The sequence below is a fragment of the Malus domestica genome, chromosome 14 (assembly GCF_042453785.1).
Source record: "Malus domestica chromosome 14, GDT2T_hap1".
Classification (NCBI taxonomy): domain Eukaryota; kingdom Viridiplantae; phylum Streptophyta; class Magnoliopsida; order Rosales; family Rosaceae; genus Malus; species Malus domestica.
Genome location: NC_091674.1, coordinates 29,071,398 through 29,085,822, shown reverse-complemented (window position 1 = coordinate 29,085,822; position 14,425 = coordinate 29,071,398). Strand labels below are relative to the sequence as shown.

At 35.8% G+C, this 14,425-nt stretch overlaps 1 protein-coding gene across 2 annotated transcripts in view; it reads right to left on the bottom strand.

Moving 5' to 3' along the window:
- Window positions 1–639: 639 nt before the first annotated feature.
- MADS7 (MADS-box protein CMB1-like) overlaps window positions 640–14,425 on the bottom strand; it is a 28,880-nt gene continuing 15,094 nt past the window's right edge. The window contains exons 1-8 of one of the 2 annotated variants that reach the window (XM_029092046.2): window positions 6,008–6,437; window positions 2,843–2,921; window positions 2,608–2,669; window positions 2,118–2,217; window positions 1,718–1,759; window positions 1,535–1,576; window positions 1,269–1,417; window positions 640–1,001 (exon numbers count right to left, since the gene is read on the bottom strand). In XM_029092046.2, the coding sequence (XP_028947879.1) occupies window positions 914–1,001; window positions 1,269–1,417; window positions 1,535–1,576; window positions 1,718–1,759; window positions 2,118–2,217; window positions 2,608–2,669; window positions 2,843–2,921; window positions 6,008–6,192 (747 nt within the window). In that variant the 5' untranslated portion in view covers window positions 6,193–6,437 and the 3' untranslated portion in view covers window positions 640–913. 2 annotated transcript variants of the gene reach the window in all.

Here is a 14,425-nt window from a genome sequence, read left to right as displayed (position 1 = left end):
GTTTTGTGTCAGTAATGCAAAATAAATAAATAAATGGTAGCAAGTTACAAATTCGAGATACAAACTGTGATAAAAAGGATTGACAAATTTAAGATATAAGCAAGTGGCCTCTTATCAAAATGGTAGAAAGGAGTTGCCTTTGTATCGCGACTTGAATTCGAACTCGTTGGCTCTTTAATCTAAAATGACTTTTTAGCAAAAATGGTTCCTGAGATTTGAATAACTCCTCACTTTGGTCTCTGATAATGGAAATCTATAGAATTGGTCCTTGAGTTTGTCCACAATCAATCATTTTGTTCATTTTGTGAAAAATCTCTATAAATTAAGGATAAAATGATAAAAATACCCTCAATTTTTGTCAAATCATTTTGGCATATTGTTTACCATATTAAGGGTAATTTTATCATTTTGATCCTTATTTAACATAATTTTTTACCAAATGACCAAAATGATTAAATATTGATGGTGGACAATCTCAAAGACTACTTCTATTGATTTCAAATATTAGGGACCATAGTGAGGAGTTAGGCAAATTTCAGGAACTATTTTGGCTAAAAGACCATCTAACATCTAATCTAATAAAGCTATTGTTTGACGAAATAAAAAAAGAAAAAGAAAGAAGGATTGTAAACCTGTATATATACAAATTGGTCTCATACATTTCATAGAAGTTTTTCAATGACATTAATTCAACTTACAAAACTTATATATATATATATATATTATTCTTATTGTTTCAAGAATCATTACAAGTTGCATAGAATTATAAGATCATAACAGAAAATAATATACAAGCTTGATCAACATGATCCCTTGCTAATTTTATTCCATACATATACATATATATATATATGTATATGTATATGTATATGTATATTATATGTCACGATGGATATTATATGCATAATCAAAGTCAAAGCATCCACCCAGGAATATATCCATTAACATACTGGCCCGGATTTCCAACATTCATTTCATTATCTGAACCCATATGGGTGTATCTGCATAACCAGTGAGTTTATGCAAAGTAGTCAGAAAAAGAGAGAAAGGAAAAGATTGGTTAAAAAGAAGGCTTACTTATTCACTTTATCCTTCTAAATTTAAATTGTGTCACTTAACTCTTTAAATAACACAATTTGAGTTTCAAAGGTTAAGTGAGACAACGCTTAAGTTGCAGGGACGTTATCATAAATAAGTTTCAAAAGTAAGTGTTGTTGATTAATACAAAAATAATTAATGCGGTTAATTTTTTAGGTGAAATTTGTTACCCAATTTGGGAACTGGAGTTGTTTCCTTCCAAGGGATGGAAGAAGGCTTCTGAGTGGGAAGGAAGCCGAGTTTGCTGAATGTTGTTGGGGCCATGGCCAGCAGCTTCCCATGCCATTCCTTCTGGAGCTTGCACACTTGTTTCTTCCAGCTGTACGTTTAATTATACACACATGTATATAAACACTTGGGGAAAAATGCTGAAGGGTTTCAACCTTAAACAAATTTGATGAATAATTCATATTCATGCAAGGCTTTGTTTGTTTACCTTCCTCTTCAAGGCTTTGTTAGCTTCAACTAGCATCTGTTCCTGCTCAGGAGCAAGAGGCAAGGCCAGATATGAAATACACACACACACACACACACACACACGTAGAAAGGCGATATCATGCTTGTGTATATTGTAGAAGAGTATCGATCAATGCAAAAACGAGATTAGTTAATGACTTACCCTGTTTTGAAGATCAGAAAGCTGATCGAGAATAAACTGAGTCTGATCAATAACAAGTGGCAAAAAGAAATTATCAGAAAATTATTTCGGTCTCTTGAAAATGCATAACAATGAAGTGTAAGTTGGAATGAAAAATTCTAGCTAGTATTCTAATCATATATAGGAAGATAACCTATAAAATTTATATGCCTCAGTCTATCCACATAAAAGCACATATGGCTCAAGGAGCGAAGGGCCAGGTTTGTCCGGGTTAAGCCAGGAGTTTTCAAAAGGACTAATTAGTAATACATGATTCTTTCTAAATTTGTAATCCTTATTTATGAAATACAAATTAGGGTTTCATGCATGAACATGCTTCAGTAGGTGAAACCAAAACTCTTTGAGTTAATTAATTAATTACCTTTCTTGACCTAATTTGCTTCAAAGAGGTCTCCAATTGATGCTCAAGATGCTCAAGCTCCTTTGTGTTCAGGTGGGACAAATCTTCCCCAAGAAGGTTTCTGCAATATTAGTTAATTCAAGAATGTCATCAATCTGCATCCTAAATTATTGTAATAGTTTCAAACTGTTTCCCCTCACTTTAAGGCTAATAGTAATTAAAAAAAATCATCAATCTACTTAATTTTACGTAAAATAGAGGATTAGGTAATATTAGCTCATTGGAGTAGAACGATGTGTGAGGATATGAAGGTAAAAGAGTCACACATCGATAAAAGGATAAACTTTACAAGAACTTATAAGAGGTTAGATTGCTCTCCATATTTCTATTGGTTTTATAGTAGAACCTCAACTTTCTTCACGATATAGGCCACAAAACATTCACCTCAAACCAATAAGTTGGAAGCTGAGAAAAATTACTTAATGAAAATTATGCATTCAAACTGTGATACCTTTGAGATTGTTGGAGGACCTCAACTCTTGCCTTCAACATCAAATAGTCCTGATAGCTGTTCTGCTTGGGGACAAATTAAATACAATTTTGTCATTAGATCAACAGTTTCTAGCTAGGTTTCTCGAATCAACAAAATTTAATATTATACACGCAAACGAATACTGATTGAAATTATTCGATAAAGTTGGATTGTTTTGGTTCTCATAATATGGTACTCCAGCTTAAGGAGCTACCTGGGTCTCGTTGGCTGGTAGGTTGGCTTCCAGGGAACCATAACTGCAACTTTGGTACTTTTCAAGCGTTTTCATCATGCTAAGATGAACAATTGGAAATCACAATAAGATCACATTTTTAACCACAAAAAATAAAAAATAAAAGGATTGGAAACTTTTAGAATAATTAATAGATCATTGAATCCACAATTAATAAAACATGTAGATTCGGAAGAAGAGAGCAAAAAATTTAAAAATATTAACTTTTAGATGTGTAAACACATATTTTCGTAGACCAATTTCAACCCTTGGAGTAAGTCTTAAAATTTACCAATTTCAAACTAAGCAATCCATTATATAAAAAAAATTGGAGTCTAAACCAAAAGGTGATGAAAAGACTAGGCGAGTTGAACTATAAATAGGGTTTGGTCATTGGACCATTATTGTGGCTGTAATTACTCCTTTCTTGTTTATCACGGTTAGAGAACCAAAATTCTTAGGGCTGGTCATCAAAGTTGAGATTTCAACATAAAACTAATTCGTAATTTAGGGAATAATCCAACTTACTTATAAACCCACGCAAGGTTTATCCTCCCATCAATGTGGAATTCTATCCCAATATGCCCCTAATGTGTGGCGAATTTTCAAACCTAACACATGGACAACACAATCAAGGTGACGTGGACCACGTATGACCATTGAGCTTTGCACATGGAACAAAATGCTCATATACCATGAAGAAAGTTGAGGTTCCATCATAAAATTAACCAATAACAATATGATGAGTAGTCCAGCTTACTTATAAGTTCGTACAAAGTCCATCATCCATTTATGTGAGATTCTATCTCTAACAACTTAGTGTTTGACATACTATTGGAGCCTACTTTCTTTCCTCTCCTAAAAATTAGAAGGTATCAGACCCTTGCTAACCAGTTTAATTTAATAATTACAATCAACAGAAAATTCCCCGTCCTTCAACCCCTAACCAGTTTAATTTAATAATTACAATCAACAGAAAATTCCTCGAACAAATCTTCTAAATCTCAACAAACACACACATTTGCTAAACTGAATGAATCCATAATACAATGTTCAACACCATTTAACAGTTGAGATAACATGAACGAGCTACTATCCAGTGCTAAGTTGTCTGTCAGTATACCTCGTATATATATTGGCTTAAAGCGACTTGGATTAGTTCTACATTAAAAACGAGAACCTCTGAGTTTTCAGTTTCATGTATGTTTATTGTTAGTTGCTTGCTTGGAACCCTAAAATAAAGGATGGCACCTCTTATATTACTTAAAAAGAAGTTTGGAACACAAAATTAGCTGGGCATATTTCTAGTAAATCTTGACTTCATGTCCATTAATTTGAAACCAGATATAATACTTAAAACTATATATAGAAACATAATGTCTGCAAAGTACTTTCAGTGTAATGTTGTAAACAATTAGCCAATACATATCACTATGAATCGTAGACGAGTAATTAAACAAAAGAAGGAAAAATATGCAAATTACTTGAGCACTGATGACAGAAACTATAAGCATCATTTCTGTTCAAAATTATTCCTAAAATTCTTGTATATCTGCTTGGCTCTATTGCCACTCGCATTACTTCTCCTTCTTGAAAAGCATCTTTGAAAGGTAAACGTATTTTTTAATTGCATTGGGCTGGTTTCATTAAGGTTCGATATTATGGACAAAAGGGCTTTTGGTGGTAACGTGGACGTAAAAGTTGATATTGCTAACAATTTTGATACTTTAAATTGGAATTTTCTACTACATGTGCTTTCTAGCTTTGATACCTATACGTCATTATATGACACCTATATCATAAGTTGATAACCTCTGATAAAGGTATCTACAAAAATAAATAAAAATTAGTCTTCCTATCATCCATGAAAATAGTTCAAAGAATTTTCATCTTCTATACATTTATAAATTCATACTAGTATATATATATATATATATATATATAGTACCAGCAACATAAATTAGTTAATACAGTTAATATGTGATGGAGATATAAGAAAATTTTAAGATACGAATTTGGAGCAGGAACAAGGAGAAACAATATTTAGTTCTTATATTTAATTTTAAAATAGAGTAAAATTTGATAAAAAGATAACAAAAAAACAGATGTGGATAATCGGTGAATGAATGGACCTAAACCAGCAAAGTGAACTCAACCCAATAATGACTCACAAAATATCAAACATCAAATTAACCTGCACCGAATCATAACAGTGACCGGGGTATTACTGGTCTCTCCCATTAAAAAATAAAAGTTCGACTGGCGACAATGAAATGATCAAAGAATCTGTAAGTTTCTTGTCAATTGGTTTTTTCAGGAAAACACCATGAATCAAAGTGTTCATCTTGTTGGTTTTAAAAGAGTAAAGAAAATACACACATATAAAAATAGTTAAAAAAAAAAAAAACAATAAACCAATTCTATCTACAAAATGGTTCACAATTCAGGAAAGTTGTTTAAATTAGCTGAATCCTACATATTATAAGCAGCAAATACTAAAAGCGAAATCAAAATTTTTAAATTTTAGGAAACTTTAAGCGTTTCATATATATATCGATAGGTTAACAATTTCACAACTTAACAATATTAATTAGATTTACAAACTCCATTTCCTTAAATTTGGGAAAATTAGTGTTTAAAACTAATTAAATATAAAGATCAAACTAAGATCAATTTAGAAATATAGGAAAATTAAGATTGTGAACCTCCAAACAACCCAGTAAATTTGATTCATCAATTGTTTCAAAACCTAATGAATTATCTTTTACCATAATGTACACAAATCCAAGAGCAAAAAGTGTTCTACAAAGAAATAAAATTAAGAAAGATGAGAAATTAAAAGAGTTTAGATCTTTAATTATGAGAAAAAACGATAATTAAGAGAGCATCTTCTTGCTTAAAATGATTACTTGGAACGGATCAACATCTGAGCTGAATAAATCAAGAAGAAGAAAGAAAATGAGGGAAAACCCACTTATTTTTGCTCATTACAGCCACTGGCATAAAATAAAAAGGCCACAGACATTCATCAAATACGTAAATCCAAAGTAAAATAAATGCATCTTTAACATTAAAAAATGTATAGAAATTTTTCAGTGTGCCGAAAAAGAGAGACAGAGATATATTTATATATATATATATATATACCTGAAACTGCTACAGAATTCATAGAGCTTGCCACGGCTAGAGAAAATAATGAGGGCAACCTCAGCATCGCAGAGAACTGAGAGCTCATAAGCTTTCTTGAGCAGCCCATTTCTTCTTTTGGCAAAAGTCACTTGCCTGTTAATTTTATTCTCTATCCTCTTCAGCTCAACTCTGCCTCTGCCCATCTCTCTCTCTCTCTCTCTCTCTCTCTCTCTCTCTCTCTCTACTTGGTTAAGATCAGAGGTAGACAAACTTTCTTTCAGGAGGCTGTGTGTTTAGGGTATACCAAAAGGGATAAAAAGATGAGGGTAACATGAAGAAAATGGAAACCCTTGAAAAAAGGGTGTTTGCATTGGTGTTTGGTTTTATCTTTCCTGTAGCTACAAGCTATAGTGTTCACTATACAAACATGTATTAAATATCCTTGTGTTCTGTGTATCGTATATCCATCCATCCATACGTACGAGGGTTTTGCCTGGTTTCACTCTATGGTCCAGCTTTTCCACTGCATCATCTATTTTTTATTTACTTTTTTCATTTTTTTCCGAAATAAATTTTCTTTCTTTTAGCAAAAATTGGAGAACGAAGGAATCAAAAAATTTAAAAGTAGATTTTACCAAAAATATAATAATTTAAAAGTAGAGAAATTAAGGAAAAAGAATCCGACCGACTGGCCTTTTAGTTGATTTGTTTTTTAAGTATTTAATTATTAACTTTTAAAAGAGACTCACCATTTTTCGATTCTATATAGTTGATTCGATTCTTGACTCTAAAGTATTAAATTATAAATTTAACAGGAAACTCATACTTTTCGGATTTCATACGTGAGCAAGCACGACGATAAGCTAAACATTCTTGTACTCATATTTTGGTAAATAGTAAATACTGTACAATGTCTAGGCCTCTAGGTTACCTTGTATTGCCTAGCGGACGTCAAGCAACAGGTACATGCTTTTGGTTGGATGAATGCGTGTCGACTCCTAACTGGGAAGCACTCAAATTATGTCAGATATATACAATACCTAATGTTTAAGTAAGGCCACCTGTTTCTTCAGTTATAAGTGCCTTCGGTAGACGAGCTAAAACAACTTTTAAAGTCCTTTTTTACCCAAATTTTCTCAAACACTCTTCTAAGTTAGAGACTACCTATTCATGCCAATTTAGTTTTTTCAATAATGGCTTGCTACGAGAGAGAAATTAGACTAGGCAAATCCATTCATATGTCCAACTTTTAAAGTAAAAGTGCGATTTACTTTTAAAGAAACAACTAAATACTCGAGATTTTTTCTGATTTGATTGGATCAACTCAGTTATTTGATGATATTATGAGAATCCCTAAGACTAGAACTATTTGTAATAATTCTTTAAGTTGATCCACCCCGCCTTATGTTACCCAAAAAAAAGTACTCGAGTTTAATCAAACTTTGAGTAGCATAGCTTGATGGACAAAAACTTGCATATGTTATGTGTCACAACCATTTTTCTTTATCTATCTCATTATTACACGATGAGAGAAAAGAAACATATATGAGACACGAGATATGAGAGTTTCTTAGGTGGATAAGCATTATAAAATGACTATTTGAGAGTCAGTTTGATAACACTTTCAGTTTTCATTATTTTGAAATGTTTGCAATTTATTTTCAATTAAATAACTTGAAATGTCGAAAGAAAAACTGAAGTTTTATACTGTTGCTTCCTATCGAGATAATCCAAGTCTCTAACACAGTTGAATGTCCATGAATATCCATGTTCATCCAACGTTGTTAAAGTAACCAAACATTTAACATTCTACTGTTTTACGTTATATGAAGAAAGCTATATGGAGAATTCATTATAATTAGGGTTTGATTCGGTTTGAGAAAACCAACAACTTCTTAACAAAAAAAAAAGAAGTGGCGATCGAGAAAAGAATATATGCATGAAAAAACTAACAACCTTGTTAACCATTTGTGCCATATATATATGATCCCTCGGGAGTCAAATGAAATGGTGTATGTGCCTGAGTTTGGTCTTCCTTCCACATATATGGTCATACTGGGTTTGTTTAATAGAGGAACTTTCTTTTTCTGGTAAATTCTATCTAATATAATTTTGAGAAATTTTATGGGAATTGTTTATTACTTAAATTACCTTCACAAACTCAATTCAATAAGTAAATTATCTTTACACCCATTTAGAAAATAAAAAACCAAAATAAATGTTCTGCTACTCATTCAAGGTGTAAAGGGAGCAGTCAAATGAATTATGTTTACCACAATATGTGAGTGATTATTCAAAAAAGGTAATATGCTTGTTTGCTTATGTGGCTAATTCATCACTCACATATTGTAGTCTCTCTCTAACTGAACAGTTTCGTAGGCATTACAAAAACAAAAATGCACGGCTACAACTGTTCACTACATTGTAAAGATGAAGAAAATGAAGAACTGTGTATGAAGATTTACAGAAAAGGAAATTACAGAGAAAATAGAAAGGTCTGAAAGATAAGAAGAAAAGTGCTGATTGTATTGAATGAATTAATTGTAAAGTGTGATTACAAAGCTTTATAGAGTAACATTTCTTAAAGACTAAACTACCCTTCCTTATCTAGTTAATAGATCCTAACTATCAGATTCTAACCACCTACATCCAATTACAACTACTCAACCACATAGGTTGACATGGCAGCAACCATTCCCAACCATATATGCTGACATGGCAGCAGCCATTGCTTCATCCATCATATGTCTACACTTATCAACAACCATGGAAAATCGCACGGCTAGAGCCTTACACTCCTAAACGCTAAAAAAACTTAAAATCAAATGAAAAAACTTGATTGGCATAATCCATTTTTCCTTTCGTTTGTTTTACACACATACTTGGACTAACAAGACCTTTTTTGCAGGCAATACGCTCAACACTAAAAAAAATAAATAAATAAAATAAAATCCACTTGAAATCAGATGAAAAAAAAGGTGCATAAATCAATTATTAATACCTTAGTTGAACGATTCAAAACTTAAAAATCACCACCCATCTGTCAAAAAGATTTTTTTTTTCTTTATGAGGGTGTAGAATAAATGTTGCGTGATGGTAAAGTTTGCTTATTGAGTGTGAGTTTATTGATACATTTTAGTATTATTGTTAATTTCATTTTGTATTTGATGATAATTATGCAATAGGGTAAAAAAAGACAATTTATATTTTAAGTTTAAATTAGGTGTAGAGTGAAGTTACATGCGTTCGAATAAAATTTTTCTTATGATCTTTTATGGCCAACGCAAAAGCATAGTCCTTTTTACAATTCTAGATATGCAACGTAATGGTAAGAAAATAATGTTTATCTTCGTCTACCTAACAAAGTTAGAGTAGAATATTCATCTTTGGATTTTTCTCCTTATTTAGGGTTTTTTTTTTTTTGTGTGTACTTATTAAGTTTACAATTGTAATTATTTTAGAATTTCTACCACAATTAGCTAGGTTATGCCAAATCTTATGTATTGTAAACATTGTAGTTGTACAAAGTCGGTAAACAAAATTTGCAGTGCAGCACCTCAGTGTTTAGGTTGGCCCTATCTAGATTAAAGTATTTAATCATGCCTCGCAAATAATTTAACTTTGATAATTTAGAATCTATCTATGCTATACTTGCTTAATTTAAGCAAACATCCTTGCAACATCAGGGGTTTATCCATGGGTCTTCTGTCACATCTTGTTGTTTTTCAATGTGTTTGGCTGGTCCGCACTATAAGAACAATGAAATCAACATCTTATTTATGAGATGAAGGGGAACCGGCAATTGATTGAGCACCAATAATATATTGCTTCTGGTATCAATTATATTCTCGTCAATTATTAACCCAGAAAAAAATAGAAGAGCTATTAAAGCTCGTTTGTTGAATTTAGACAGGTCTTACATTGCCGGTCCCAAGCCCGGATAAAGGAGGAGGGGGAGGGCGTCAGGTAGTCGACAGCCGGCACTCCATGATCACGTCGAATCCCTATGAAAATGAATCCAGAACAAAATCGCGCTAAAGCTAGGGCGTCACCCGTAAGTGGCGCGCTGTGTGGCCCGAGCACAGTGATAAATGAGCAAGGGTCGCTGTATCTCCATCGGCACCCGGATGCAGTGTTAAATGAGCAAGGGGGCCATAGAAACTTCTTTTCGAACGACTCCACTCAAAGTTGTTTGGGAGCATATGCTCCTATCAACTTTACACGGGACACACAAAAGAAGTACTTTGATCCTATTAGACGGGGGAGGGTGAAGAAGCTAGGACAGAAGGGTAGAGTTCAAGAGAGCAAAATGCGTTTAGGAACGTGGAATATAGGAACCTTAACGGGAAAATCTATGGAAGTAGTGGAAGTTATGGTGAGGAGAAGGATAAATATTATGTGCCTACAAGAAACTAAGTGGGTTGGTAGTAAGGCAAAGGATCTAGAAAACTCAGGGTTTAAACTTTGGTATTCGGGCACAAATAGAACGAGAAACGGTGTTGGCATCATCGTGGACAAGACCTTGACACAAGATGTTGTAGATGTCAAGAGGGTAGGAGATAGAATCATGGCAATCAAGATTGTAATAGGACAAGAACTTATCAATGTGATTAGTGCGTACGCACCTCAAGTAGGGTTGGATAAGAGTTCGAAGGAGAAATTTTGGGAAGACCTTGGAGACTTGGTGCAAGGAATTGCTCAGACGGAGAAGTTATTTATAGGAGGAGATTTAAATGGACACGTGGGCAGGGAGACAGGCAACTATGGAGGTTTCCATGGTGGCCATGGTTTTGGGGAGAGAAACGAGGATGGGGAAGCTATCTTGGATTTTGCAATGGCATATGATCTCTTCTTAGCCAACACATTCTTTAAGAAGAGAGAAGAACATGTGATCACCTACAAGAGTGGGTCGTCAAAAACACAAATAGATTTTCTCCTAATGAGGAAAGGAGATCGTATAACTTGTAAGGATTGCAAAGTTATACCAGGAGAGAGCGTGGCTAATCAACATCGCTTGTTGGTGATGGATGTACATATCAAAAGAGTGAGACAAAAGAACAAGACTTGGAAGTGCCCAAGGACTAGATGGTGGAATCTAAAAGAAGAAAAACAAGTCATTTTCAAAGAGAAAGTAATCACCCAGTGTGTGTGGGATAGAGAGAGGGAAGCTAGCCAAATGTGGGATTCCATGGCTAGTTGTATTCGAAAAGTAGCAAAAGAGGTATTAGGAGAGTCCAAAGGTTTTGCCCCACACCAAAAGGAATCTTGGTGGTGGAATGAGGAGGTACAAACAAAGGTGAAGACTAAGAAGGAATGTTGTAAAGCCTTATACAAGGATAGGACCGATGAAAATGGTGAAAGGTATAGAAAAGCGAAGCAAGAAGCGAAGAAAGCGGTGAGAGAAGCTAAGTTAGCGGCTTATGACGATATGTATAAGCGACTAGATACCAAAGAAGGAGAGTTGGATATCTATAAATTAGCTAGAGCAAGGGAAAAGAAGACAAAGGACCTAAACCAAGTGAGGTGCATCAAGGATGAGGATGGAAAGGTTCTTGCTACAGAGAACGCGGTTAAAGACAGATGGAAAGGTTATTTTCATAATCTTTTCAATGAAGGACATGAAAGGAGTGCTTCTTTAGGGGAGTTGAGTAACTCAGAAGAGTGTAGAAACTACTCTTTTTATCGTAGAATCCGGAAGGAAGAAGTGGTTGTAGCTTTGAAGAAGATGAAGCATAGAAAAGCAGTAGGCCCAGACGATATACCAATCGAAGTGTGGAAAGTTTTGGGAGAGACAGGTATAACATGGCTCACTGACCTTTTCAATAGGATTTTGAAAACGAAGAAGATGCCAAATGAGTGGCGAACGAGCACTTTGGTGCCTATCTACAAGAATAAGGGTGACGTACAAAATTGCATGAACTATAGGGGTATTAAGCTAATGAGTCATACAATGAAGCTCTGGGAGAGAGTCATTGAGCATAGATTGAGGCAAGAGACACGGGTTTCGGACAATCAATTCGGGTTCATGCCAGGGCGCTCAACCATGGAGGCAATCTATCTCTTACGAAGATTGATGGAAAGATATAGAGATGGGAAAAAGGATTTACACATGGTCTTTATAGATTTGGAAAAAGCGTATGATAGGGTCCCAAGAGACATTCTTTGGAGGATTTTAGAGAAGAAAGGAGTACGAGTAGCATATATCCAAGCTATAAGGGATATGTATGAAGGAGCAAAGACTGCCGTAAGAACTCATGAAGGACAAACCGAAAGCTTTCCCATAACTGTAGGATTACATCAAGGCTCATCCTTAAGTCCTTACCTTTTTGCGTTGGTAATGGATGAGTTAACAGGACATATTCAAGATGATATTCCTTGGTGTATGCTTTTCGCAGACGATATAGTGTTGATAGATGAAACTCAGGAAGGGGTAAATGCAAAGCTTAACCTTTGGAGAGAAGTGTTGGAATCTAAAGGTCTTCGCCTAAGCCGATCAAAGACAGAATATATGGAGTGCAAGTTCAGTGCAAATGGAGGCCAAAACGAGTTAGGGGTGAGGATCGGAGATCAAGAAATACCAAAGAGCGACCGTTTTCGTTACCTAGGATCTATCTTGCAAAAGAACGGAGAATTAGATGGAGATCTCAACCATAGAATACAAGCTGGATGGATGAAGTGGAAGAGTGCATCCGGCGTGTTGTGTGACCGCCGTATGCCACTGAAGCTCAAGGGAAAATTTTATAGGACGGCAATAAGGCCAGCGATGCTGTATGGCACAGAATGTTGGGCGGTGAAGCATCAACACATACACAAAATGGGTGTAGCGGAGATGAGGATGCTTCGTTGGATGTGTGGGCACACGAGAAAGGATAAGATTAAGAATGAGGATATCCGGGGTAAAGTAGGAGTAGCCGAAATTGAAGGCAAGATGAGAGAAAATCGGTTACGGTGGTTTGGACATGTGCAACGAAGGCCTACTGACGCTCCAATTAGAAGATGCGACTATGGGACAGAGGTTCAGGGCCGAAGGGGTAGAGGAAGACCTAGGAAAACTTTGGAAGAGACTCTAAGAAAAGACTTAGAGTACTTGGATCTAACGAAGGACATGACACAGGACCGAGCACAATGGCGTTCTAAGATTCATATAGCCGATCCCACTCAGTGACTTGGATTTTCCAAGTCTCCAATCGAGAAGTTCTCCTCACTCGGGAAATTAAGGGAACACTACCCCAACCTACATGCTCCACTCAGAAAGCTTCAACATACAAGCTTCAACAAAAGAAAATTCAAAGAACTTAGCGAAGAAGGTTTTGGTGTATTTAACACAATACGTTGAAATGAAGGAAAACTTATTTATTGATATCCCCGATAAGCTACAAATGTGTACATATACATGAGTCAAAATAAACAAACAAGAGGGAGCCTTCACAAGGGTTGCTTAGGAGAAGTTTCAGCAGTCGGTAGAGCCCCAGAAAGAGAAGGCACCGGAGGGGGATCATTCGGAACCTCAGTACTGGACAGAACCCTAGAAGGAGGAGGCATCAGAGGTTGATTATTTGGAGCTTCATTACGCGGTACAGCCCCAGAAGACGAAGGCAATAAATGCCTTTGGAACAAACCCACAAATCTCTGATGATCAAGTAAAACCTGACCATCAGTTTCCTTCATCTGGTCAAGCTTCCTCTTCATGTTTGTAGCATAGTCATGTGCGAGCCGGTGCAACTGTTTATTCTCATGCTTGAGCCCTCTAATCTCCTGTTTGAGACTCATCACCTCAGCCGCCAATGATTCAACTTGGCGGGTTCGAGCAAATAGGCGTTGGGCCATATTAGACACAGAACCTGCACACTGAACACTGAGAGCCAGCGAATCCTTAACAGCTAACTCATCAGACCGTTTGGAAAGTAGTCTGTTATCTTTGGGAGTGAGAAGGTTCCTGGCCACCACCGCAGCAGTCATATCATTCTTCATCACGGAATCCCCAACGGTAAGAGGACCAGTAGGGGAGACGAAGGATGGGCGCCATATGTTGTCTGGAGAAGGCGGGGCTGCCTCTTCAACAAGGTTCAAGTCAAAACGACGGTCGGAGGGGCCAGACATTTTCAAAGGTGTTGAAGAGAGAAGAGGTTGGACAAATCAAGATCTTAGAAGTGCAAGAATGGAGCTTCTACTGGTGGAGATTCAAGTGTGCTTTGGAACTTAATGCCAGCCCCTATAAAAATCTGCACTCGACGGATCTTCAGAAATCGAAGAGGCGTTTGCTTTCTCAAAAGCTGGGCTGCTTAGAGACCACGAGGGTTGATCTCAGAAATCGAAGAGGCGTTTGCTTTCTCAAAAGTTAGGCTGCTCAAAGACCACGAAGGCCGATCTCAGAAATCGAAGAGGCGCTCGCTTTCTCAAAAGCTGGGCTCCTCAGAGACCACGAGGGCCGATCTC